This window comes from Neophocaena asiaeorientalis, unplaced genomic scaffold (genome assembly GCF_003031525.2).
Source record: "Neophocaena asiaeorientalis asiaeorientalis breed wild unplaced genomic scaffold, Neophocaena_asiaeorientalis_V1.1 scaffold242, whole genome shotgun sequence".
NCBI classification, from domain to species: Eukaryota; Metazoa; Chordata; class Mammalia; order Artiodactyla; family Phocoenidae; genus Neophocaena; species Neophocaena asiaeorientalis.
The window spans coordinates 5212604-5238141 of record NW_020172451.1 but is presented as its reverse complement, the minus strand read 5'-3'; the positions used below and the strand labels follow the sequence as shown (position 1 = coordinate 5238141).

Below are 25538 nucleotides of genomic sequence, written 5' to 3'. Positions count from 1 at the left end.
TGATTTACAATGTGTTAATTTCTGGTGTTCAGCAAAGTGATTCAGCTATATACACACACACACACATATATACACACACACACACACACACACATATATATATATACACACACTTTTTTGGATTCTTTTCCATTATAGGTTATTATAAGTACACACACACACACACACACATATACACACACACACACACACACATATACACACACACACACATATATATATATATATATATACACACACTTTTTTGGATTCTTTTCCATGATAGGTTATTATAAGATATTAAATATAGTTCCCTATACTATACAGTAGGTCCTTGTTGATTTTCTATTTTATATATAGTGGTGGGCATATGTTAATCCCAAACTCCCAATTTATCTCTATTCCCCCCTGCTGCCGCCTTCCTCTTTGGTAACCATAGTTTGTTTTCTATGTCTTCGAGACTCTTTCTGTTTTGTAAATAAAGTTCATTTATATCCTTTTATTTTAGATTCCACGTATAAGCCGTATCACCTGGCATTTGTCTTTCTCTGTCTGGCTTATGTCACTTAGTAAGATCATTGCTAAGTCCATCCACGTTGCTGCCAATGGCATTATTTCATTCTTTTTTATGGCTGGAGATGCTGCTTCTTGGTAACATTAAAGGTTAAAAGAAGAAATGGAATGAGCAGCAGATTCCGGCATCACTGGTCTCTGGGGCTCACGGCCCCAAAGTGTCACGTGATCGGCCCTGGGAAGCCAGTGGTCCTTTCGTTTTCTACTTCCTCTGGGTGTCAGGCCGTGGAATCCCCTTTTGCTGCTCTGTGTTTCGCCCTCTGAGTGTTAAAGCTTTGGGGCCTCACTTCCTCACTTGTGAGGCGGGGAAACGTGGGGGTGATACCAGCTCTGTGTCTCCGAGCCCACGAGGGCTCGTTGTTTTCCAGAAAGGCAGCATGTCTCTGAGGGAGGCTACACACCGGTGGGTAGAGCCGGGTCTCCGCTCCCATCCCTGCTCTGTGGGTCTGTTACTCCGCCTCTCTCAGCCTCTTTGCCTGACCAGCCCACGTGGATCACGTGGCACTTAGGTGATGTGGGGATAAAATGTGATGAAGGTCTTATCAGTAATTGAGTGCTCGGTAAGTGTTAGTTATTGATAATGTTGACAAGTGAGATATTGACACAGAGCTGGTTAGTGGTAGGGCAGGGCTGGCAAACCGTTTCCACCAGAGAGCTCGACCGATAATGGCTGCCTGCCCCTGTGTTAAGAAGGATTCTGAGGCTGCATCTGGATGGGGGGGTTGTGGGGGGGGAAGAACACTGGGACTAATTAGTCAAGCCTGCCGTGTATATGGGAGGGTTAATTGCTGACTGATTGTCATCCCCGGAATAGAAACCTCTTCTCACTCTGGTCCTGTATCATGTCGACAGCTCTGGCTGCTTCTTTCACATTGTGTCTCATGAAGGCGCTAGTTGGCGGGTGGTAACAGAGTGACACAAATACTTTAAATTATTTGCATCTGGGGAATGTTGGGATCCTACTTCTTGTCCTGGACCGCTGTGACCAGGAAGCGCTGTGCACGCTCCCTTGACGTGTGCACTGCAGAGAAACGGAAGCTCCTGCGTTTGCAGAGCAGCAGGCGTTTGAGCTGGGACGCGGTGGTCCTGGAGTGTGACACCAGCTCAGCAGGCATCCTCGCCTACCTCACCCACCTCGGCCTCTGTCCTTGTCAGCAGCCTGAGGAAGCAGAACATTAGGCAAATCTGAGCAGTTTCTTACGCTTGCACGTTAGTTAGCAGTTGAATGCTTGCTCCTTAAGCTTGGGTGTTTTGAGATGATTGTCCTTGGTCTGGGTCTTTGAGCCTTTACCTGCTAGAAAAGCAGAGCGGGTCAGGAATGTTGGTTTCCACAAGTAAGACCATCTTAATAGGTGACGCCTGTTATTTTCATAACTTAGGCGTTTTCCTACTTTCATTTGAAAAATTACAGTTCCAAAGGATCTAGCTTTTACTCCAATATTAAGTGATTAATAAGCTAAAGAGGGGCGGAACGTTTCCCAAGTCCTAGGGCTTGCTCAAACCCAGCACTCCCGGAAGCAGCTGTCTGGTTCGATGGAAGCCCAGCCGCCCTCAGTGTTTGCTGCTTCTCCCATTACCGTGGAGTCTGCTAGAACCGTCCAGGCACTGCTTTAAGTATGTGGACAGAGCATCCTTTGAGCAGGCTGGGGAAGGGGACACCGTGCTTGTGGTGTTCGAAATTCATTGTTGGTATAAATGGACTTTGAGGGACGTCTTTCCCAAAACCTCACTGGAAGTGTCTTCATCCCTCTATTTTCTCTCGTTTTGAAAATTAATATTATCTTTCAAAGTAAGACCTGAACGAATCCATACGTGATACATACAAGCTTAATAGATGATCAGCTAAGAAGCAGTGAGGGAAAAGTTAAAAGAAAAAACCAAACAAAACAAAACCACCCAGACCGGAGTCTACAGTGGTCGTGCTCATGGCCGAGGCTTGTTGGCACCCATGGTGTTCCAGGCGCGGCACTAACCTCCACTCGTTTAATCCCCACCCAAAGCCGAGAAGTGGGAACTGCGTGGTTATTCCCATTCTGCAGATGAGTAAACAGAGGCCCAGAGAGGTGCAGTCCTTTGCAGGAGGTCACTCCGCCGGCCAGCTGGCCAGCCGCTGGCCGGTGAGATTAAAACCTTGGCAGCTTTGGTTCTTAACTGCCACCAACCTTGTCAACTGGAACAGTGATTCAAATGCGAGTAGGCTTCCCAGCTGGCTCACAGCAAAGTCGTTATCATTCCTGGCATTTGAGATGCACTCAGCCCTGGTGGGAGGAAGGTGCTCCCGAGGAGACGAATGAGATCCATTTTGCGCTAAATGGACTCGTTGGCATTTGCAGAAAGAAAACAGAACCCCGGCGACTTGGTGCCGCTCCGGGACCTGGTCCAGGTCCCCGCTGGTCCTCCGTTGGCCTGCCCAGCTCCCGGCCAGTCTCCTCCGTCTTCCTTGGCTCGGGGCCCTCCCGTGTGCTGTTCCCTCTGCCCCATCGGCTTACATGTCAGCCTCCAGCAGGTGGGGGCCCTGCACTGCCCGATCACCCACCACGTCCTGTGCCTTCCGGCCAGAGGTGGCAGGCTCTGTGACTATCTCCCGCTAGCCTGGGTCCCCCGGCCGGGGTGTCGTCATCTCTTCTGCAGAGATGATAAGAAATGGTCTCGGCCACTTAACGTGGTCTTTGTGTATCTGCTGAGTGAGCAAGAGGCAGTGTGCAGTGGTTACGGCCACTGAACTTGGGGCCCACCTTTGATGGTTACAACTCATCCAGCTGCGCTCTGGGGCTTTGACCTGGGGGAAGGTACTACCCTGAGCCGCAGTTTCCTCTTCTGTAAAGAGTACTTAACTCATAGGGTTATTGGGGAATTGAGTGAGTTATTAAACGAAATGATGTAAATTCTGCTGGGCCTGATCAGGCGATAGCATGGGAGAAAATATTCCCATGATTCGGGTACCAATTCCACTTCTGATCACCAGCTGTGATTCTGACAGCAATGCCGACGTGTGTGGGTTTTTTTGTCCACACCAAGTAATTCTCTGACTCCAGTATCAATTCGGTTCTGACACTATCTATCCGGAGATGGCATCAGATTCCACAAGTTAAGGACTCCGTCCCACAGGACTGCCCCCTATTTCGGATGCTAATCCCAAGTTCAGGTTATTTACTACCTGTGCTTCTGACCGACTGGGTATAAATCAGAGGTTTCCATGACCCCCTCCTTGGGTTTGATTAATTTGCTAGAGCGGCTCACAGGACTCGGAGAAACATTTTACTCACTAGGTTACCGGTTCATCATAAAAGGATAGAACGCAGGAACAGGCAGCTGGAAGAGAGGCACAGGGCGAGGCGTGGGGAAAGGGGCACCCTACTCACCCAGTACCTCCTTTGTTCACCGACCCAGAGGCTCTCTGAACCGAGTCCTTCTGGGCGTTTATGGAGGCTTCATTAGTAGGCACGATTGATTAATTCACTGGCCATGAGAGATTGCCCAAATCAATCTCTAGCCCCTCCCTCCCCCTTGGAAGTCTGGGGGAGGGCTGGAAAGTACCAACTCCCTAATCACATGGTTGGTTCCCCTGGCAACCAGCCTCCATCCTTAGGTTACCTAGGGGCTTTCCAAAAGTTACCTCATTCACATAAGACATCTTTATCGCTCCCATCACTTAGGAAATGCCTAGGGTTTCAGGAGCTAGGGCCAGGAATTCGGATGAAGATCAAACATATATATTTCTTATTACAAATCGCCATTATCCCAGTTTTCAAAATACATGTCTGATAAAGGACTGGTGTCGAGGATATATAAAGGACTCATTCAACCAATAATAGTAAGACAACACGATAAAAGAATCAAGGTTTGAACAGACGCTCCATCAGAGAAGATGCACCAGTGGCCCGCATGCTTCTGGAAAAGCCCTTGGCCTCCGCGTCGTTAGCCGCCTGGGGAATGAACCACAGATTAGAAGCAGGGGGACATACTCCACACCTGCCAGCATGGCTGAAATGATCCCGCCGGGACTCGGCGAGGATGTGGGGGAACTGGAACGCTCATACACGCTGGGGGGAGGGGTTTACGGTGGTGCCATCACTCAGGAAGTCTGTTTGGTAGTTGCTCGAAAAACTAAACCTACATACATCCTCCCTGTGACCCAGCAATGCCAGTCTGAGATACTTAGTTAAGAGACATAGAAACCTGTGTCCATACGAAGCCTTGTAGCAGAACGTTCATAGCAGCTTTACTCAGGATAACTAAGACCCGGAGACAGCTGCCCATCAACAGGAGAATGGAGAGGTGGGCGGGGCTGCTGGGCCTTGAGAGGCAGCAGGTACCAGCGCACACGACACAGTGACTCAAAACCGCTGTGCCAGCAACAGAAGCCAGACCCAAGGAGCACGTGCTGTGACTCCGTTCTTCAGGAGAAGGAGCTCTCCATGGGCGCAGCTAATCGCTGGTGGTCGCCTCTGGAGTGGGATGGGGCCTGGCTGCGGAGGGGCGGGACAGAATCTTCTTTTAACAAAAATTTTCTCTATTTTTTTTTTTTTTTTTTTTTTGCGGTACGTGGGCCTCTCACCGTTGTGGCCTCTCCCGTTGCGGAGCACAGGCTCCGGACGCGCAGGCCCAGTGGCCACGGCTCACGGGCCCAGCCGCTCGGCGGCACGTGGGATCCTCCCGGACCGGGGCACGAACCCGCGTCCCCTGCATCGGCAGGCGGACTGTCAACCACTGCGCCACCAGGGAAGCCCCTGTCCTCTATCTTGATAGGGGTTTAAGAGACACAGGGGCATGCATTTGTCAAAACCCCTTGAATGTGTACTTCAATGTATGCAAATTTTAACTAGAAAGAAGAAAAGGATTATAAATGAACGCTGTGCTCTAGCTGGTGAGGTGTATATTCAGGGGGAGAGGTCTCCCTGTCTGCAGTTTACTTTGAAATACATAACAATTAAAATGGTGTGGCAGGGCCCCAAAGATGTCCACGTCGCAGTACCCAGCGCCTGTGACTGCATCACCGTAACGTGGTACAGAGGACTTAGCAGATGTGATTAAGTGAAGGAACCTGAGATGGGGAGATGATCCTGGATCATCCAGGTGGGCATAGGGTCCTCACGGGAGGGAGGCAGGAGGTCAGTGTAAGGGAGAGAGGTGTGTCGATGGAAACAGAGGTTGGAGTGATGCAGGGCCTCAAGCCAAGGAACGTTGGCACCTCTAGAAGCTGGAAAAACCAAGAAGCAGATTCCGCCTCCACCCTCCAGAAGGAGCACAGCTCTGCTGACAACTTGATGTTAGCCAGTGAAACCTATTTTGGACTTCTGAGCCCAGAACTATAAGATAATAGATTTATATTGCTTTAAGCCGCTGCATGTGTGGTCATTGGTTAAGGGAGCCCCAGGCAACCGATACAGATAGATTCTTGGGTAGACAGAGGGATGGATGGATACATAATGAAACAGTTACAGAAAAATGTTAGTGGTAGACTCCAGGCAGTGGGTGTACAGGCGTTCACGGTCCGGTTCTTTACATGTTTCTATACGTTTGAAAATTGTAATTGTAAAAAATGGGGAAAATGCCTGGGTTAGGCACGTAATAAGCTCTATATAGGTGTTAGCCGTCATTCTCATCATCGTTACCATTACGGCCACTCCCCACTTTATCCGTCAAATACAGAAGAGGTGCAGAAAGAGAAGGCCATGGGCTGGTGGTAACTGGACAGAAATAATAAAATATAATAAGACCATCATGACCTATTTGGATAGTTGCTTCCATTTAAGAAAACTTGAGAGACGAATTCAAGTGTAGGGATGGGAACTCAGGAGCCAGAGCCCAGTCAGTGTCATTTCTGCCAGTTGGCCGATGGGGTCCAGGCTGCACACAGGTGCAGGGAAGGGACGGAAGACGGTGCCCCGGGAACTGCGCGTCCATATCCTCAAACCCCCTGAGCTGCTGCTGCTGCTGAGGGTGTCTGCACTTTGTTAGGGGAAGAGAGCGTTTTAGTTAAGTTGATCTAGAAAACATATTATTAGTAGAATGAGATTTTAATGATTTGAAATTTTGTTGGAGCTGCACGCAATTTCAATCTTACTGTGTGCAGCTCGGCTTGGTTTTGTTTTATTTTCTGCTCAGGCCCCGTGGCAAGGACACATTTCTACAATGATTATTTAGCTTTTCTTTCTGAGAGCCCTACGTGCAGGCTGCTTTTAATTTTCTTGTTTTGAAAACCCCTCGGAAGGAAAGAATATCCTTTTCGTAAACGCTTGGCTGGCTCGATCACAAGCAAAGTATGAGTGTTGCCACTGAAGAGATTCATGTTTGTTTAAGGGTTATGCCAGGTCTCTGCTCATTATTCGTGATGGCCAGGAAGCGGAGACGACCTAAATGTCCATCAGCAGCTGAATGGAAACACACAGTGTGGCCTGTCCATGCAGTGGAATATTATTTGGCAATAAAAAGGAGCGAGGTACTGACACAGGCTGCAACGGGGATCAACCTTGAAAACATGACGCCCAGTGAAAGAAGCCAGACACAAAAGGCCACATGTTGTGCACCTCTGTTTGTATGGAGCGTCCAGAGTAGGCAAATTCACAGAGACAGAAACTAGACTCGTGACTGACAGGGGCCGTGAGCAGGAGAGATGGGAGTGACTCGTGATGGATCCAGAGTTTCTTTTTGGAGTGATGGTAACGTTCTTAAATGGATTGTGGTGATGGTTACAAAACTCTGAATATACCAGAAACCATGGAACCGCACACTTTAACAGGGCCAGCTGCATGGGGTGTGAATTCTGTCTCAATAAAGCTGTTAAAAAAAACAGTGTGCGGCTCAGAGCCCGAGCTCAGAGCTTGTCCTGCCTCCCTCCAATCATGGATCCGTTTCCCTGCATGTTTCCAAGGTGGGATCCTTAACCTGCGGGGGAGGATGGGGTGTCCTCCAGGAAGCACGTTGACTTTTTCTATTTGATTCTGTGTCATTTCGTTAGAGAAATGTGCTGGTCACAGCTTTCAGAACTGATTTTATGACCCACGGGGTCAAGAAGATAATTTTCAAACGTTGCTCTGAGAGATGCAGGGAAGGGGAATGAGTCGGTGGGTGTTACGGGACCCGAGTACTTTCGAGGGATTTATTGTCGGCCCTGGTGTTCGGTGCTCCAACCCGGATTCTCAACTCCCTGGTTTGTTCATTATTGTTCGTTAATAGTTCGGCCTTCCAGGCACATGGTCATTCATCAGTGTATTTACTGAGCTCCCTCAAGACCAGCTACCGGGGTGCGACGGGCGACCAGTGGAGTGGCCCTGCCCTGGATGCCGGCCCAGCCCTCGTGGTGTTAATGTTCCCCCCCGACCCCGCTCTTGCTGTCCACTCTTTATTCCCCGCTGAATGACCTTGGCCCCCTCGCTGAAAACCAGTTGGCCATCGGCTGTGAGTGTATTTCGGGCTCTATTCTAGTCCATTGGTCTGTGTGTCTAGCCTATGCCATCATCAGACTGTCTGCAGCTTTGTAGTAAATTTCCCCCACTTTGTCCTTCTTTCTTTTTCCAGATTGCTTTGCCTATGCAGGGTCCTTTGAGAGTCCGTCTGAATCTTAGGGGGGACATTTTGTTTCTGTCGAAATTGCCACTGGGATTTTGATAGGGATTGCATTGAATTTCGAGATTGGGTTGTATCGTTGTCTTAACAGTGTTAAGTCTTCCAGGCCATGAACACGGACGTCTTTCGATGTATTTCGGTCTTTCTCCCTTAGTTTCCTTCCGTGGGGTTACGTAGCTCTCAGTGTGCAAGCCTTTGCCTGCTTGGTTAGACGTGTCCCTGGGAGCTCTGTGTCTTTGGATGCTGTTATAGATGGACCTGTTTCGTGTGCCGGGTGTTTACCTGAGCTGCAGTCCGAGCAGTGCCTGGGTCCTGCACCTCAGGGCCGCTCCCCCTTGCCCACTCGCCTGGTTGTTGCCACGTTGCTGGGGCCTCACCCTTGTGGTTGGATGTCGTTGACAACCAGGGGAGGTCGTGCCCCTGGCTGCGCTTGGCCGATGGCGGCGGGGATGCGGGGCTGACTGCAGGAGAGGATGAGCCCAAGTCCCTGGAGGTGGACCAGGTCAGCTCTCAAGTGGCTAGCTGGCAAGTCTGATAGAGGCCGGGGGTCCGGGCACAGAGGATGGTGAAGTCATGAAGCTGAGGCAGGCTGTCTCAGTGACACGTTATCTCCTTACGCAGCCCCTTGGATACACCTGATTAAAAGAGGGGTGCAGAGGGCACTTACCACCCTGGTCGTGTCAGCTGGAGTGGTGTGCTAACAGGACGGTTCTGCAGAATCCCTGGCGGGACCACAGGGTCTTCTCATCAGCTCGTTTCCTTCATGGGTTCAGGACGGCGCTGCTGGGGACTGGAAGGCTGAGGCTGAAACCGAGCAGGACCCTGTGGGCTCCTGGGCACGGAAGCCTTTCTGTACCACACCCCCCTGCCCCGTTTCACGTAGGCAAGACTCCAGCCTCCAGGACCTTCCCTGAGTTCCAAAGGGCAGGTTCGAACAGTTGCCAATGAAAGGAGGAGCAGCTAAGGAACCACGTGGGGCGAGACTAATGGGACCAGAGAAGCGCCCTTGATTGGCAACGGGGTTTCGTACCCAGGAACCCGCGCAGGGTCCTGCTCGCTTTCAAGGCCAGAGTCTGCTGACCGAGCCTCAGGGACCTTATAGTGAGGGCGGGGTGGGGGGGGTGGCAGCTGGATCTCCGATGACCCTGAGGGTTAAGCGAGGTCCTCCACGGAAGGCTGGAGCACGGCCCGACCGTAGGGCGGCCTGGCGGGAGCTGTGGTTCTCTTCCTTCTCATTTTGGTTGCCTCCCCGTCCCCAGCACTCCACACTATCAACTCCTCCGTGCTCACAGCAGCATGTTGCGTGTGGGCGTGTTGTGATCCCATTTTGCAGATGAGGAGAAAGGACAAGAGAGGAGAGGGGCCCCACGGCTTGTCCGGGAGGAGCTGGGATGCATGCGAGCCGCTGCCCACTCCTCGCTGTGGGCGATACTTGGAAGCTCAGGAGAGCACCTGGGCCCCCGGGCACTCCAGGGTGTGGTTATAACGACATTTGGGGGAGTGACTGTGAGAGGATGGGCCAGACGTGTGGTTCTTCTGCTGCCTTCTATAGGGACTACTGTGAAAATGCCACGAGTCACTCATTCATTCATTCATTCATTCATGCTTTAGTTGAGCAGCCTTGGGAATAGAGCCTGCAATGTGCCGGTACAGCCCCTGTTCCGGGTGGTCCCAGAACAGACAGACCAGACCCACCCCCCACCCTCATGCTCCCCAGGGACGAGGGGACCTTAGCACACGTAGTGGGTCCAGTCCTGGCCTGGGGTTGGGGAGGCAGGTGCCCCTGCAGGGGTGGTACTTGGGCTCTGAGCTGGAGGTTGAGTTGCATTTTAGCAGGAAGGGTGGGGACAGACAGAGGGAACAGCTCGTGGGAAGGCTGACAGGCGAGTGGGGAAGAAGGTCGTGAGTTGTGCCCCCACCAAGTTCAGGCTCTGAAGTCCTAACCCCTGCTGCCTCAGTGTGACCTTGCTTGGAGGTAGGGTCTCTAAAGAGGTAATTAAGTCAGAGTTAGGTCATAGGGTTGGCCCTCACCCAGTGTGAATGATGTCCTTATAAAAAGGGGAAATCGGGACACAGACGCACGCGGAGGGAAGCAGTGAGGACACAGGGAGAAGGCAGCCGTCTGCAAGACCAGCAGAGAGCCCTCAGGAGAAACCAGCCCTGGATCTTGGACCTCCAGTCTCCGGACTGTAAGACAATTCACTTCTGTTGTTGAAGCCGCCCAGTCTGTGTACTTCCTTACAGCAGCCCTAGGATAGGAAGACAGTGTCTGGTTGGAACATGGAGGGAGCGGCCAGGATTGTGACGGGCGAGTCCCGGGCCCCTCTCTGGCCGTGACCACCGTTGGCAGAGGTGGTACTGTCCGCTCAGCTCGAGGATCAGTGCCAGGCCAGTCACGCACCACGGGGAGGCCTGCTCCGTCCTGGGCCTCTTTCAAGATGTATTTGTTTCTACAGAGGATGCCTGGCAAAGTAGTCCAAGTAATGGAGCTTTGCTGCGGCGTGACAGGAGGGCAGCAGGGCTGTTAACTTGGGGGCGTTCGGTGCTGGGAGGGGTTGCTGTTTGGAGCAGGGTGTGGCCCTGGTCATGGGTATCCATATCTCGCCACTGACACTCAGGGTCCTTCCCGTCCCAGAGATGTGTGAGAGCAGCCTCTTCCGGAAACCCACCGAAGAGAGACAAAACAAAACCTCCAGACCAAGACAAACCAGGTCTGGGGCCTTGCATTTGAATGGGGTGAGATCTAAAAGAAATCCTTTTTACTTCCTCGTGGAAGGAGCGGTCTCAGCTTTGAGCCAGAGAGGCGCTGGTCAGGATCGTTTTGGTGGTAAGTGACAGAGACGCAGTTTCATGATTTCAAGGCAGAAAGGTTTGGCTTAGGTAAGCGAGCCTTAGAAGAGACAGAAGGGGCTGGTCTGGGGAGGCCTGGCTCAGAGATTGGCCCTGGTGCGACCCTGTCCTGCATGTGTAGCTCACATCCCCCCAGCATCAGGGGCCCCGCCTCCCCTCCCCCACCCCCGAGTCAGGTCACAGGTGCACCCTCAGCACCGTGTCCTATCTTGTATGTTCCATCGTGTCGCTGGGGTGGGCGGTGGGCTGTGCTTAAGACTGGGTGACTCAGCACCGAGGTCTCCAGCGGCAGGTCCAGCTCTCTGGCTCCAAGGCTGTGCCCTGTGCTATGCCTCCTCCCCAAAGAAATCAAATGAGAATTGAGTCTCATTTGCAGATGAGGAAACTGAGGCCCCGAGAGGGGGCGGGAGCGAGGTGTCTTGTCTAATGGTCTTCTCACTGTAGGTCCTACGTGAGCTCAGTGTACACGGGTGTCAAAATGAAGGCCACCAACCGTGAATGTGATAGATGATCAGTGTGAAAGGGCATCCCTGGGCTTCCCTGGTGGCGCAGTGGTTGAGAGTCCGCCTGCCGATGCAGGGGACACGGGTTCGTGCCCCGGTCCGGGAGGATCCCACATGCCGCGGAGCGGCTGGGCCCGTGAGCCATGGCCGCTGAGCCTGCGCGTCCGGAGCCTGTGCTCCGCAACGGGAGAGGCCACAACAGTGAGAGGCCCGCGTACCACAAAAAAAAAAAAAAAAAAGGGACCCCTTTTCTCCCGCTTTTCCTCATTTCAGGCACTGTCCGAGAATGGAAGGTCCATTTGTCAGGGTAGCTCCGGTCTGATTCAGTTTGGAAGTTGTTCCACACTTTGAACTGGGGTAAAAGTATCCACCCAGTGAAAATGTGAGCAGGGGACACACAGAGTGCAGAGGCCGACCTGACGTCCCCAGCGGTGGACGGCCCTCTGAGGCTGCGTGCCCACTGCTGTGGTGGCCCCATCGATTGCTTTTATTGTCCTCGGTGTTGGAGTGAGACAAGTTGAAGCACGATTTGCGAGCGCGTTGCAAGGAACTCTGGGGACTGTGGAAGCCCTGGAGATTCGAGCTGGGAGTCAGACTCACGTTGGTGCTTTGTTTCTATTAAAGGCAGCAGATTTCTGCCCAGGACGCGGACTTGGCGGCCTGGAACGCGGAGCGAGTGGAGCTTAGCGCCTGAGCGGTTGGCACTTGACTCAGCCTCTGCTTGTCTCTGGCGGGGATTGGATCTCGATGTTCCCACCGTGAACGAGCCCAGCGCAGAGTTTCACGGGCATGCAAGGCCCTGGCTGTGTGCCCAGCGCTGGACTTGCCCAAATTCCTTCCTGCTCCTCCCAGCCACCATCCATAGAGGGGTCTGCAAACTTTTATTGCAAAGGGCCAGACAGTGTGGCAACTATTCAACTCTGCCCTTGTAGCCAGCAGGCAGCTGTGGAAATACTAAACCGGTGGGCCTGGTCGTGTTGCAATAAAGCTCATTTACCAGATTAAGCCGGGGACCAAAACTGGCCATGGTTTGCTGACCCCTGATCTATGGCATAGATTCTACTCCCTGGATTTGGGGTATGTTTTTAGTCCCTTCTTTTTTTTTTTTTAAATTAATTAATTTTGGCTGCGTTGGGTCTTAGTTGCGGCATGCAGGATCTTTCGTTGTGGTCTCTTTGTTGTAGCGCACGGGCTTCCTAGTTGCGGCGTGCGGGCTTTGTAGTTGTGGTGTGCGGGCTCAGTAGCCCTGCGGCATGTGGGGGACTTTCCGCCAGGGAAGTCCCTGTTTTTAGTCCTTTCTGCTTTGTTAAACTTATTTAAAAAGAAGTCCCCGGGACTTCCCTGGCGGTCCAGGGGTTAAGACTTTGCCTTTCGATGCAGGGAGTGTGGGTTCGATCCCTGGTCGGGGAGCTAAGATCCCATATGCCTCGTGCCAAAAAACCAAAATATGAAACAGAAGCAGTATTGTAACAAGCTTAATAAAGACTTTAAAAATGGTCCACGTTAAAAAAAGAAGAAGAAATCCCCCAACCCCCCTGCCCCACGGCAAGGTTCCTCACCCTTTACTCTGTGTGCAGATTGATGGGAAGAGGGATACAAGAGCTGAGACTGATGGGAAGAGGGATACAAGAGCCGGGTCACTTGTCCCCTCTTAGCTCGGTGACCTTGAGCTGGGCTCAGCCCATTCCGTTCTCTGAACAAGGGGATTGATGGCAACGCCTCGCGCACCGATCTCCTGGATTTCTTGAAGAATTACACTCGATAATGTGTGCGGAAGGGGCTTGTGAGCTGTCAAGTGTCTTCTTCAAAGCGTGCACACATTTGTCGCCAGGTGCACGTGTGGGGGAGCACATCGGGCAGAGGAGTGAAAAGAGAATCCGAGGCCGGGGCAGGCGGGGACTTATTTCTGCTTGTGCCACGCTCACGCCCCTTTCGGGGGCCAGGTGTCTGGCTTTTGCTGTCTAATCTGCGGAATCGAGTCCCCGGCGGCCCGTGTTTCTCCCCGGTGTCGCCGGCTTCCGAGCTCCATCTGTGCTGAGTAACGGCCACGCAGGGAGAAGCATAGATCTTCCGTGACACTTTAGCCATAAAGGTCCTTCTGTCGGTTAGTAGAAAAGGTCTCTTTTGACAGGTGCCGTGTAATCAAAGACATGTGCTTCGTGGCTGCAAGTTCCCTGCTGCAAAATAGATATAATTCTTATGAAGCGAGAGAGATGGCCCAAAAGAGCTGTTCCACCACTCGGGCTGTTTATAGGCACTGGGGGGATTAATGACAAAGCGGACAATTTTCTGCTGGCCCAGCTGGAGCTGGATATAGCCTGTGACTCCATCCCTGGGCTTTTGGCCACAGGCTTGACCTGTGCCAGGTCAGCGAGCACGTGAGCAGATGATGGTAGCGTGTGGGCGTGGCCATGCGAGCGTCCAGCTCTACCCCAGCGGGCAAGGGAGACAGGCAGCTACCCGCTTCCCCTCTCAATGGCAGAAACCCTGTGGATGGTCAGCTCTGCACTTAATAAATGAAGCTCAGGCCAGGAAGCGCTTCTTTTTTTTTTTTTTTTCTCCCCCCGCCCCGGCCACGCCGCGCTGCATGTGGGATCTTTGTTCCCCGATCAGGGATTGAACCTGTGCCCCCTGCAGTGGAAGCTCGGAGTCTTAACCCCTGGACCGCCAGGGAAGTCCCCAGGAAGCACTTTGCTTATGTGAATGTTGTCAGCAGACCAAGAAGGGCCCAGAACGGAGCATGAATGAAGATCTGTGTTATGGGGTTGAATTGTGTCCCTCCAAGAGCTGTTCAGTTCCTAATCCCCGGGGCCTGTGAATGTGACTGTTTTAGGAAATAGGGCCTTTGCAGACGTGATTAAGATGCAAGTAAACATGAAGTCATCCTGGAGTAGGATGGGCCCTAATATGACTGGGATCCTTAGAAGAGGAGGGGGAGAGACAGTCCCACGAGGCGAGGAGGCCGTGTGAGGACAGAGCAGGGTTAGGAGTGATGCGGCCACAAGCCAAGGACCGATGGCCACAGCCAGACACTAGGAAGAGGCAGGAAGGGTCCTCCCCGGGACCTCCAGGGGGGTACAGCCCTGCCCACACCTTGATCCCAGACTTAAGGCCTCCAGACTGTGAGTGAGAATGTCTGTTGCTTTAAGCCACCCAGTCTGTGGGCGTTTGTTGCAGCAGCCCCAGGACACGAACACAGTCTCAGCTGGCCTCTGACCTTCCGGTTGCCTGGTTCTCCAGCCAGTGCGGCTGTGAGTGAAATTCGAAGGTCACAGGGAGAAGTCAGGTTAACCTGGAGGCATTGCACGAAAGCCCCGTCGCCCGAGAGGTGGTGTGAATGGGGACCGGCAGGCCACGCTTGACTTGCGCAAATGTTGCTGGGTAGACCCAGGGGAGATGGAGGACTTCAGCCTACTTTCCTCACCCGGTACCGAGAATGCAGAAAGAATTCCTGTTCCTGCCATCACCCCAGCCCTAAATCCCCCACGCCTTGAAAATATTAAAAGATTGTGTTATGGTTTTCGTTAAGCATTGAAAAGTCAGCCATCTTTGTCTGTAAAGGTCCAAATACTTGAGACTCTGTGAGCCATCTGGTTTCTATAGAAACGACTAAACTCTGCCCTCGTAGCATGAAAGCCACCGTAGACGATACATAAATATACAGGTGTGGGTGTGTGCCGGTAATAGCTCATTTACAGAAGTGGGTGGTGGGCTGGATTTGGCCCACTGGCTGCACTTTGCCAATCCCTGGTTTAAACCAACAACGGAAAAAACCCCGTTTGTATGACAAGTTCTAGTTTCTAGAATGTTCTTACAGAGACGGCCATTTAACGTATTCTGTTATTGCTACCTGTGCCTTTTACAGGGACCCCCTGAAGTGAGTATCAGAGAGTAATGTGGACATTATGGATCAGCAACCACAGTTACTTTCCGTGTGAGAGGAGGGAGGGCCTGGTACCCAGGAGGTACTGGGTGTGTCTTTTCCCAGGCTCCCTCCTTCTTGGGAAATCGGGCGTTAAAAAATAGATCGTGACACAGCTTGACTAGCAGTGGCCCCGAAGTGAAAATAACCCATATGTCCATGGACGGAAGAAATTAAGCAAAATGTGACTTATCCATACAAGGGAATATGACTCAGCCTTAAAAAAGGAGGAAATCCTGACACAGGCTACAACAGAGCTGAGCCTTGAGGACGTTATGCTGAGTGAAATGAGCCAGTCACAACAGGACAAAGACTGTGTGATTCCGCTCACCTGAGCACCAAGATTAGTCAAGTTCATAGACACAGAAAGTAGAGTGGTGGCTGCCAGGAGCTGGGGGGAGGGGGAAAGGGGAAATGGTTGTTCAGTGGGGACAGAGTTGGGAAGATGACGCATTCCGTAGGTGGTGGTGATGGCTGCACGGAAGTGTGAAGGGACTTAATGCCACTGAACTGGCCGCTTAAAAATGGTAAATGTTATGTATATTTTACCACGATGTTTTATTTTATATTATTTTATTTTTATTTATTATTTTTTTGGCCACACCGTGAACTTTGCAGGATCTTAGATCCCCGACAAGGGATCGAACCCGTGCCCCCTGCAGTGGAAGCGCGGAGTCCTAACCACTGGACCGCCAGGGAAGTCCCTACCTCAGTTTTTTTAAAATGAAAAAGTATTGTGAAGTAATACTGCACTTACAAAAGCGTCTACATGTGTAGAGTGTAAAGTATAATGGAAAAGTACCCACGGTCCTACCACTCGGCTTAGATAACGCTGTCTGCACCCCTCCCCCTCGGGGCCTCTCCCTCCCAGCAGAGGGGACCCACTGCCGTTAGCACCTGTGCCTTTCCTCGCCGTGTGGTCACACACGCACATGCTCTTCTACGTTTGGGGGCTTTGCCTGACTTTGAACCTTACGTGCCTGGAGACACTCTGTGCGTGCCTCCCAAGACTCTCGAGGTCGCCCACGGCTCAGCCCAGCTCCGCCGGGCAGCCACGCCGCCCACCTTGGCACGCAGTGTCACATCCCTCCTTGGACCGCTGTCTCTGTGGAGCTCAGGAGAGGGTGATGCGGCGCCTGGGCTGCACGTGGATTTGCTCCGGCTGAGTTTCGATCTGAGGCAGGGGGCAGGCGGGGACGGAGCTGACTCTGATGCTCGATGCCCGGCTCCTGGCTCTCCTCCTGATCTCCCCTGGTGAGTTACTGTACCTCTCTGTGCCTTCGCCAGTTTTCCGAAGCGGGTGATGGGACAGCATCAGGGTGTGCGGGTGACCATGTAAGATGCCCAGAGAGGCAGCTGGGTGAGCTCGGGTGGCGGAGTGCTTGTTGGACGGGCCCCATGCTGGTAGTTTCTCTTCTTTTGTTTTTTTTTCAGCTGTGCCTCTCGGCTTGCGGGATCTTAGTTCCCCGACCAGGGATCGAACTGTGCCCCCTGCATTGGAAGCTCAACCACTGGACAACCAGGGAAGTCCTCTCTTCTCACTTTTTTGCTGCTTGTCTCAACCTGGCAAAAGTGCTCGGCTTGTAAGCTCATCGTTCCATTTGAGGGAAAATTAAACACATTTGAGAGCAAATTAAATTAGGGGATTTTGATCGATAGCTGAGTTAATTATTTTTGGAAAAATGTCATGTACCAAGCAGGATATAGCACATGGTGGCACGCTCAATAAATATTTGTTGGAACAAAGGGTAATTTTACAAGCCAATCAAGTCATATATGATGGGATTATTTGGCTCTAAAACTAATGAAGTGGCTGCTAAAGATCATCTGTGTGCTTGTAGAATGTCCGGAGACAAGAGAAGACGCTCGTGCTGGATCTCAGCCCAGAGCGAGGCCCAGAGTGAGCTGGCACACTGTGTCCCAGGAGGGGTGCAAGGGGCATCTATGCCCGTGGTCCGAAGCCTGAATTTTTCAGTACTATGAGAAGACCTGTCTCGGGGCCGCACCTGCCTTAGCCACACTCAGGAGCCAGTGGTAGAACTGGGATGCCCACTTCGTAGGTTTTTTTTAAAAACATTAATTAATTAAATTTATTTATTTTGGGCTGCACGTGGGCTTTTTCTAGTTGCGGTGAGCGGGGACTACTCTTCGTTGCAGTGCGCGGGCTTCTCATTGCGGTGGCTTCTCTTGTTGCGGAGCACAGGCTCTAGGCACATGGGCTTCAGTAGTTGTGGCGCGTGGGCTCAGTAGTTGCAGCTCACAGGCTCTAGGCACGTGGACTTCGGTAGTTGTGGCACACGGGCTTAGTTGTTCCGCGGCATGTGGGATCTTCCCAGACCAGGGCTCGAACCCGTGTCCCCTGCATTGGCAGGCGGACTCCCAACCACTGCGCCACCAGGGAAGCCCCTGGCAGGTGGATTCTTAACCACTGCGCCACCAGGGACGTCCCGCCGTCGCTTGGTTTTAAATAGCACTTGTCACTCTCCTTGTGGTGTGCTGCTTAGCACGATGTGGGGGGGGGGGTATGCTGTCCCAGGTCGCAGTTTCCTCCAATGCGACGACTTCTCTACTTGTCATGGGGGGAGACCTTGCTTATGTTCTGAGAAGGTGGAAAGGACGTTCGGAAATGGAAGGTGGCTTCTCGCGTGAGAATTTTGTAGCTGGTTGTCACGGGAGCATCTTCAGCTGCAGGGTCTGGGGCGAGAGGAACTGCTTCAATGAGAAACTTGTAAACACTGGAGCAGGAGAAGCTTGGGCTGAGCCAGAGGTGAAGGAAATTGGTGGTGAGAAAGGTGGGTGAAGGTGGGAGCTTCGGGGTCCAAACCCTGGGGCTTCAGGTGTGGGTGTGAGTTACGCCCAGTGGGGCTTACTGGGTGAATGTCATCTGGTGACACAGCTGTATTAGACATCCATACCTACCTGGAAGTTGGAATAACCTTGGGTTCTTTGAGCATGGGCCAGGGAGACACAGTTTGATGTCTCTCAAGCAAAGCAGAGGAAGAACTGAACCAGCTGGCCAGAGTGAGCTGCTGGATTTGGTTCATTCCTTCTCAGATACAGTCGTTCCTCTTCCTCATGGCAGTTGTGTTCCCTGGTGATGCTGAGCCTCTGCTCCTGGGCAAACGCAGAGGGAGGTTTCTGATCCATGGAACCTTGTTTTCTATGTGTTTCTGTGTAAAGACACCTTATTTAATATGTATTGCTGATTCAGTAACGTTGAACTCCAGGCCACCTGCACTATGACACGTGCCTGAACGAAGTTCATCCGACACATGTGTTTCTTCTAGAAGGCTCATCACAGCATTCTTGCACGTGGGAACACTAGACAGCACTTCACTACGCTTGGGACCGTTTTAAACAGTGAGATCGCCAACAAAAACGCACAAAGATATGCAAAACGTGGCACTAACTGGACCACGAGAAGGGTGCTTGTTCATTGTATGTGAGTGGAATAATGTCATCTGGGAACACGGGCATCAGGCACTCAGACTTTTGGCTGCTCTGCACGCACGTGACTGCAAATGACCGTGTACGTGCCAGGAGGACCGCGTGGGGGGGTTACAAATAATTTTGGTGAGTAGGTAGACTCGCAAATACAGAATCCACAAACAGTGAGGATGGACCGTACCTTATCGGACAAGCTTCTGTGTTTCCTCTGGGCCTCCTTCGGCTTCGTGGTTTGGAGGCTGGCAGAGGGGGGTTGGCCGGCTGGGAGAGGGCTCTCTGGGGCACGGGGGTCCCAGGGTCAGGCCCCTTCCCACGGGCGTGGGGTGGTCCAGCACTGTTACAGCCGCCTCTGGTCTGTTCACTTCTCCAAGGCTGCTGTGTGGGGATCCACACTCAGAAAGGACAGGGTCTCTTTGCTCTACAACAGAAATGAACACAACGTTGTAAATCAACTATACTTCAATTAAAAAAAAAAAAAAAGCAAGGACAGGGTCTGTGCTCTCGAGGACCCGGCCGTAGCTGTTCCTCATCGAGATGGAACCGCCAGCCCCCAAGCTTATAGCCACGCCCTGGCCGCTTGGCGACAGTTCAGTCACCATTGCGGTCCTGTATGGGGGCGTGTCACGCGGGCGGCCTTGTCTTCCCAGCCCTGGATTCTCGGATTACTTTTCCCTTCGTGTGTTTTGAGGAGGGAATAACACATGACCTGGAGCAGAAGGCTGTGTTAGCCGGGCAGGCAGCGCACGGGAAATACCTGTGGACTCGGGTTTGTTGAAAGGCTCAGGGAGGTTCCCCGAGGCTGGCGTTAGTGCTTAGGAGCTTCTGGAGCTTTGGATCCTGAGGCCCTTGGAGGTTGACGGGCATGACCTTGAAGGCGGGCAGACCTCCGGGGCAGGGCTGGCGGGGTCCCTGGCTTGGAGGCGTGCGGCTGTGAAGCATCACGCAGCTTTGCAGCTCATTCTTTCTGTTCATTTCCCGGGTGTGACTGATTGTACGAGCCGACGGGGGCATTGGCGGAGGAAGAGGGTGGCGTTTATCCGGCTTGCCTTGGGTGGCGCCGGGTGAGTCCCCTGGAGCACCTCTGGGGGCGCCCATCCTGGCCCCCGGGAGGCTTGTCGGAGGCCATCCTCGCTGAGACGGCTAGCAAGAATGAAAATGCTGAGGCAGCCAACATGTATTGAGTGCCTGCTGTGTACCAGGCAGGTGGCTCCAGTGGAATCACCTGCTTTTAAGTCACCATCCAGGTCACCCTCTTTCCTGACATCTTTTGTCCTTCAACTTAATGTTGTTTTTTTAGAACTTAGCACTTGGGGGATTGCCAATACAGTGCCCACGATCGATTCAAAGAGAAGGGGGTAGAGAAGCGCCTTCCTTCCGGACAGAAACGTTTCAGTAAAAAGGTGGAACTTGTACTTCTTTGACTTTTCATGGATTGTATTGAAATGGGTGTAACCCGCCTGTAACAGGAAGAAACAGTTAAACCTGTCTAGAAAATAAACTTACTGGGACTTCCTGGTGGCGCAGTGGTTAAGAATCCACCTGCCAATGCAGGGGACATGGGTTCAATCCCTGGTCTGGGAAGATTCCACATGCCGCGGAGCAACTAAGCCCGTGCACCACAACTACTGAGCCCGCGCTCTAGAGCCTGCGAGCCACAACTACTGAAGCCCGCACGCCTAGAGCCCGTGCTCTGCAACCAGACAAGCTACTGCAATGAGAAGCCCGCGCACCGCAACGAAGAGTAGCCCCCGCTCGCCGCAAGTAGAGAAAGCCCAAGCGCAGCAACGAAGACCCAACACAACCAAAAATAAAAATAAATAAATTAAAAAAAAAAGAAGAAAATAAACTTATGGTTACTGGGGGTAAGGGGTTGGGAGGGATAACTCTGGAGATTGGGATGGACATATATACACTACTATATATAAAATAGGTAACGAATAAGGACCTACTGTATAGCACAGGAAACTCTACTCAATACTCTGTAATGGCCTATATGGGAAAAGAATCTAAAAAAGAAAAAAAAATATATATGTATAATTGATTCACTTTGCTGTACATCTGAAAGTAACACGACACTGTAAATCAACTATACCCAATAAAAATTATAAAAAAAAGAAAAAGCAAAAAAATCCCCAAAACAGTTAACCTGTGCTTGGTTTAGTCTGAATTAATTATCTTACTGAAGTGTTGCCTCTGTCCCCTTGCCTGTCTGTGTAGCACGTAGCATCCTCTGAAATACCGTATTTACTTATTGATTGACTTTCCTCCCGCTTTGAAGCTGAAGCCTCTGTCCTCTCGCTGCTGTGCCTGGGCTTGAGTGACGCCTGGCACATAGTAGGTGCACAACGCATGTCTGGGTTGGGGTCCTGACCTCGAGCAGCCTGCTTCACCCCTCCCAGCCTCAGTTTTGTCATCCATTAAGTGGGGATGGTAATAAGAATTCTTTCTGGCTGCCTTGGGGGCTGTGATGAGGGTCAAATGAAATAATGAATGTGCAGCCCCCTATTTTATTCTAAAAATGGCACATAAGGAGCTGGGTTTTGCCTGCCTGGCCCAGCATCACGGAATCCCCAGTGCCTCGCAGGTAGGAGGCTCTGGATGCATAGATGGTGAATGAATGAAATGAGAGCTGCCCTGCAGTTACAATTGTCAAAACCTGACTCTTTACGATGACACCATGGGGCTCCCGATTCTTTTATAATTTTTTAAGCACAGCCGTTTTCCTTTAAAAGCTGGGCAGTTTTCCTTTCGTGACTGACCCTCCGTTATTCTTGCCCCCCAGGAGCTGGGTGCTGGCTCCGGGCATTTGCTTGGCCGAGCTGGCAGGCGCAGAGGTGCTGAGATGCCCCTGCTCCCGCCCCAGCTGTCCTCTGGGCGCAGACCTCCGCGGGGCACTCTTGGACGTGGCTGTTCCGGGTCTTGCTTTCTGAGCGCCCACAGGATACCCTCGTCCTACTTGAGCTGAAGAGGCGTGTCCTCGGGCACCATAACGAAGTACCACAGCCTGGGGGGCTTAAACAGCAGACATGTGTGCGTTCACGGTTCTGGAGGCTGGACGTGCGAGATCCAAGGGCCAGCAGGGCTGGTTTCTCTCCTTGGCTTAGGGGTGGTGTCCCCACTGTGTCCTCAACGTGGTCACATCCCTCTGTACGTGTCTGTGACCTCATCTCCTTTTCTTATAGGGGCACCAGTTGCATGGGTTCAGGGCCCACCTATATGACCTCATTTAACCTTCATCACGTCTTTACAGGCCCTCTCTCCAAACACAGTCATCTTCTGAGGTCCTGGGGGTTAGGACTCCAACAAATGGATTTGGGGGGAACACAGTTCACCCCTAACAAGCTCCTTCATCAGGTGGCCCCAGTAGAGGAACCGTTAGACCACGATCAGCTTCGGGACCGTATCGGCCTTGGGTTCCTCGCAGCTGCTGCCTCGGGTCCCAGGTATCGACTCTGGATTACCGTTGGTTTGCACCAAGTCTGGGGGGATCCCGTGCTGCTGATTCCTTTGCCTGGGCTGGGGTAGGTCCACCGGGCAGCGCTGGGAGCAGGTGGCCATGTCCCATGACTGCCCGCTGTCCCGAAGCCCCTCCTGGTGGTGGGCCCGCTCTGGGTACCAGCGTCCCTGTTGGGCTCACATACTCCCTGCCTGAACAAACCTGGGGATTGGTTGGCCATTCAAGCCACATCTACAGGAAGCATGCATTTCCCTCGGGAGCTGGGGGCATTGCTAATAACTGTCGTAAGTAGGGCGAGTAATGCCTCCTACCAGGAACCATACAAATGCATTTATCCCTGAAGCAACCCCACAGGCTTGGTCATTGTTATCAACCCCATTTTACAGACGAGGGAACCAGGCACAGATGGGTGGCCCGCCCGGTCACCCAGCTGGTAGGTGACTGGTTCAGCTTTGAGGCCAAGCAGTGTGTCCAGCGGCCAAATCGAGGAGGAGTTTTGGGCAAAGGTAGGTGTGGTTCTACTTCTGCACCCTCCCTCCCCATTCTAGCATCTTCCCCTGTCCCCCCACCCTGAGAAGCCAGTGCTACAGGAAGCAGATCTGCCAGTTTGGGTGGCCTCAGCTCCAGTAGGGCTTTGTTTCTGGTATTTGATTTCTGTTGTCTTGGAAACGGGGTGACAAGAGTTCCTCGTTAGCGCTGGTCCTCTCGATGTGGTCGGCATCCAGGAGATGCGGCGTGGGGACGCGGGCCTGTGTTCCGTGTTCTCTTTGGGGTTGGGACAAGGAACCGGGTTGAGTCCACTCTCGGACCCTCCCGTCCACCTGCCTGGCAGCCGGGTCTCCAGGCCCAGGCCGAGATCGAAGCCTTATCAGAGGCCGAGGTCTATTGTTCAGCTTTTTGCTGAGCCAGACAAACACGTCTGAAGTCACACACAGGAATGGATACTCCCTTCCTTCCTTCTTCTTGCCTTGTGGGCTTGTTTCCTGGGGAGCAGCTTGCCGTGAAGCCGTTGGCAGCAAAGATAGAAATAATATTTTGTGGTCGGCAGTGTCTTATCGTGTAAAAACAACCCCGTCCTCCCGGCAGCTTGATCCCCTGTGGCCTTCCTCAAACTCACCCAAAAGGGGCCTTTCCCTCGAATTGCAAGTCACGGCAGCATCCCTGCCCGCGCCCCTATGGGACCTGGTGTGTGTCTCCTACGTCTCCCCGCCGATTCCCCGCTGGCCTCAGACTCACCTGCAGTTACCCGCTTCACCAGTGAGTCCTCCCCGGTTTCTTTCTCGTCGTTTGCAGCAGAAGCTAAGCCCGGGCCAGCCCTATTCCCTCTCTGCTTTATGGGGGAAGGTCATTTAGACCAGAATGGACCCTGGGCTGGCCCTTCGACTTTCCCCAGGAAGGTGGCAAGGGTGGATGTGAGGACAGTGGGAAAAGGGGGCCCTGGTATCCCCCTTGGCCCAGATGGACGGGTGCCTGATGTGCAGGATGAAGCGTGTTGGGAAGTTTCCAGCACTCTGGTGGGTCATGTGGGTCTTTGGGCCTAGGTTGAGGAAAGGGGTTGGGAGCATTTTCAGGGGCAAGTTGCAATTAAGATTTTTTTAGGGCTATCTGATATGATGGATTTCTCTTTAATGACCTTTGGGTTCCATCTTTCCCTTTAAACTGGATGTTCTTGGCCAGCATCTAGCTTTTCTTGTCGTCACTGGATAAGAGATTCGTTCTGCCTTTTCTTCAGAGGCAGCGTCAGTGGAAGGGGCTTTGCGTCGGGTGGTCTGCCCTGATTAGCACCAGTCATGGCAGTTGGCGTGGTTCCTCTGATGCTTGGCTTTCCTGCCTGTGAAATGGGGACAGCGGTACAGCTGATGTGTGCCGAGCTCTCTGGTCCCAGGGTCTATCCCAGTCTCTTTACATGCTTTGTCTCGTGCAATCCGCATAACAACTTTATTTTACGGCAGAGGAGACTAAAGCACAGAGAGGCTAACTAACCTGCCCAAGGTCACACAGCAAATGGGAATGGGAGTCGGAGTTTAGCTGGAGCTCTTAACCTCGGCTTGAGGCTTGAAGGCCATCTCCCTGGGACCTGCTGGGGGACAGAGTGAGATGATATTCAAATGCTCCTGTGTCTCTGACACCAAGACGGCTCCCCCATGTGTGCCTTCCCGTGTGATGGAATATCGGTCACACGTCCTTCCTGGGCTGTGCCTGGTGTTTCCTTAAAGAAAGGGACACTGGTGCCCAGGTTTGCAGGTGACCAAGGTAGCCCTTCCTTCAAGGACACAGACTGATTTTTGTCTCGGTCATTCACCTAGGTGTGTGGGGACATTTCTAGGGGAGACACCAGCAATCGAGGGAGGGGTGTAAGGAAACTGAATGCAGGGAGGATCTTAGTTCACACTCTGAAGCAGCTCTTTGAGGACAATAGACTTTACAATAAAAAGCACAAAGGGATTGAACCAGGCCAAGTGGCCCTTCCTGGGCAGTGCCAGGAGGGGTTGGGGGATGAAGGGCCGTGGTGGTTGATGGAGGGGCAGACCCTGTCTGCTCTCCCGGTGCTATGATGGACTTTGTTCCTCTTTTTTTTGACCGTGCCTCATGGCTTGTGGGATCTTCGTTCCCGACCAGGGATTGAACTTGTGCCCTTGGCAGTGAGAGCGCTGAGTCCTAACCCCTGGAACTGCCCTGGACTTCGTGCCTCTTGCATTTTCTTCCCGAGGGGGTGGATTGCTGAGTTCTCCACGCTCCCCTGGGAGAATCGCAAGGTACACGGCACAGTCAAGGATCTGAGAAGTCCTGCAGAAAAAGACACCTGTTTAGCCCTGCCTCACCCAGTGTTTCCTCCAGTCCCTTGACCCTGGCTTAATTCACACAAGACCTGTGAACGTCTATGTCTGTGGAACTCACTTGGGGAGATAACGATGGGGACCAAATAAACAGGGAACTTGCTCAGAGATCTACTGCCTTTTTCCCGTTTTGCTCAGGTTCTGTTGCACTTCAAAAGACTAATTTAAGAGCTGTGCTGCAGTGCGTTTTCGCCGTCTGAAAAGTACAACTGCTGATGCAAGGAGGAGGTCTGTTAAGTCTTCTCTTAGGAAAGGGAGGGGTCCCCAGGCTGTGAAAGCCCGGGGACCCAAGCCGAGGGCTCCCCCTCTCGTGGCTCTGTGGCCACCCGCCCTCCGCACCCCCCCAGGCTGCTGATCAGCCACGCTGCTCTGTCTTTGTACTCAGAGGTCTTTTCTGGAAT

At 52.5% G+C, this 25538-nt stretch overlaps 1 protein-coding gene across 3 annotated transcripts in view; it reads left to right on the top strand.

Moving 5' to 3' along the window:
- Positions 1-23420: 23420 nt before the first annotated feature.
- Positions 23421-25538, top strand: part of PARVB (parvin beta) — an 81837-nt gene continuing 79719 nt past the window's right edge. For 2 of the 3 annotated variants that reach the window (XM_024737522.1, XM_024737520.1), the window contains exon 1: positions 23422-23557. In XM_024737522.1, coding sequence (XP_024593290.1) covers positions 23476-23557 — 82 coding nt within the window. In that variant the 5' untranslated portion in view covers positions 23422-23475. Of the gene's footprint in view, positions 23558-25538 lie in introns of all 3 variants that reach the window. The other variant, XM_024737521.1, reaches the window with a different exon arrangement.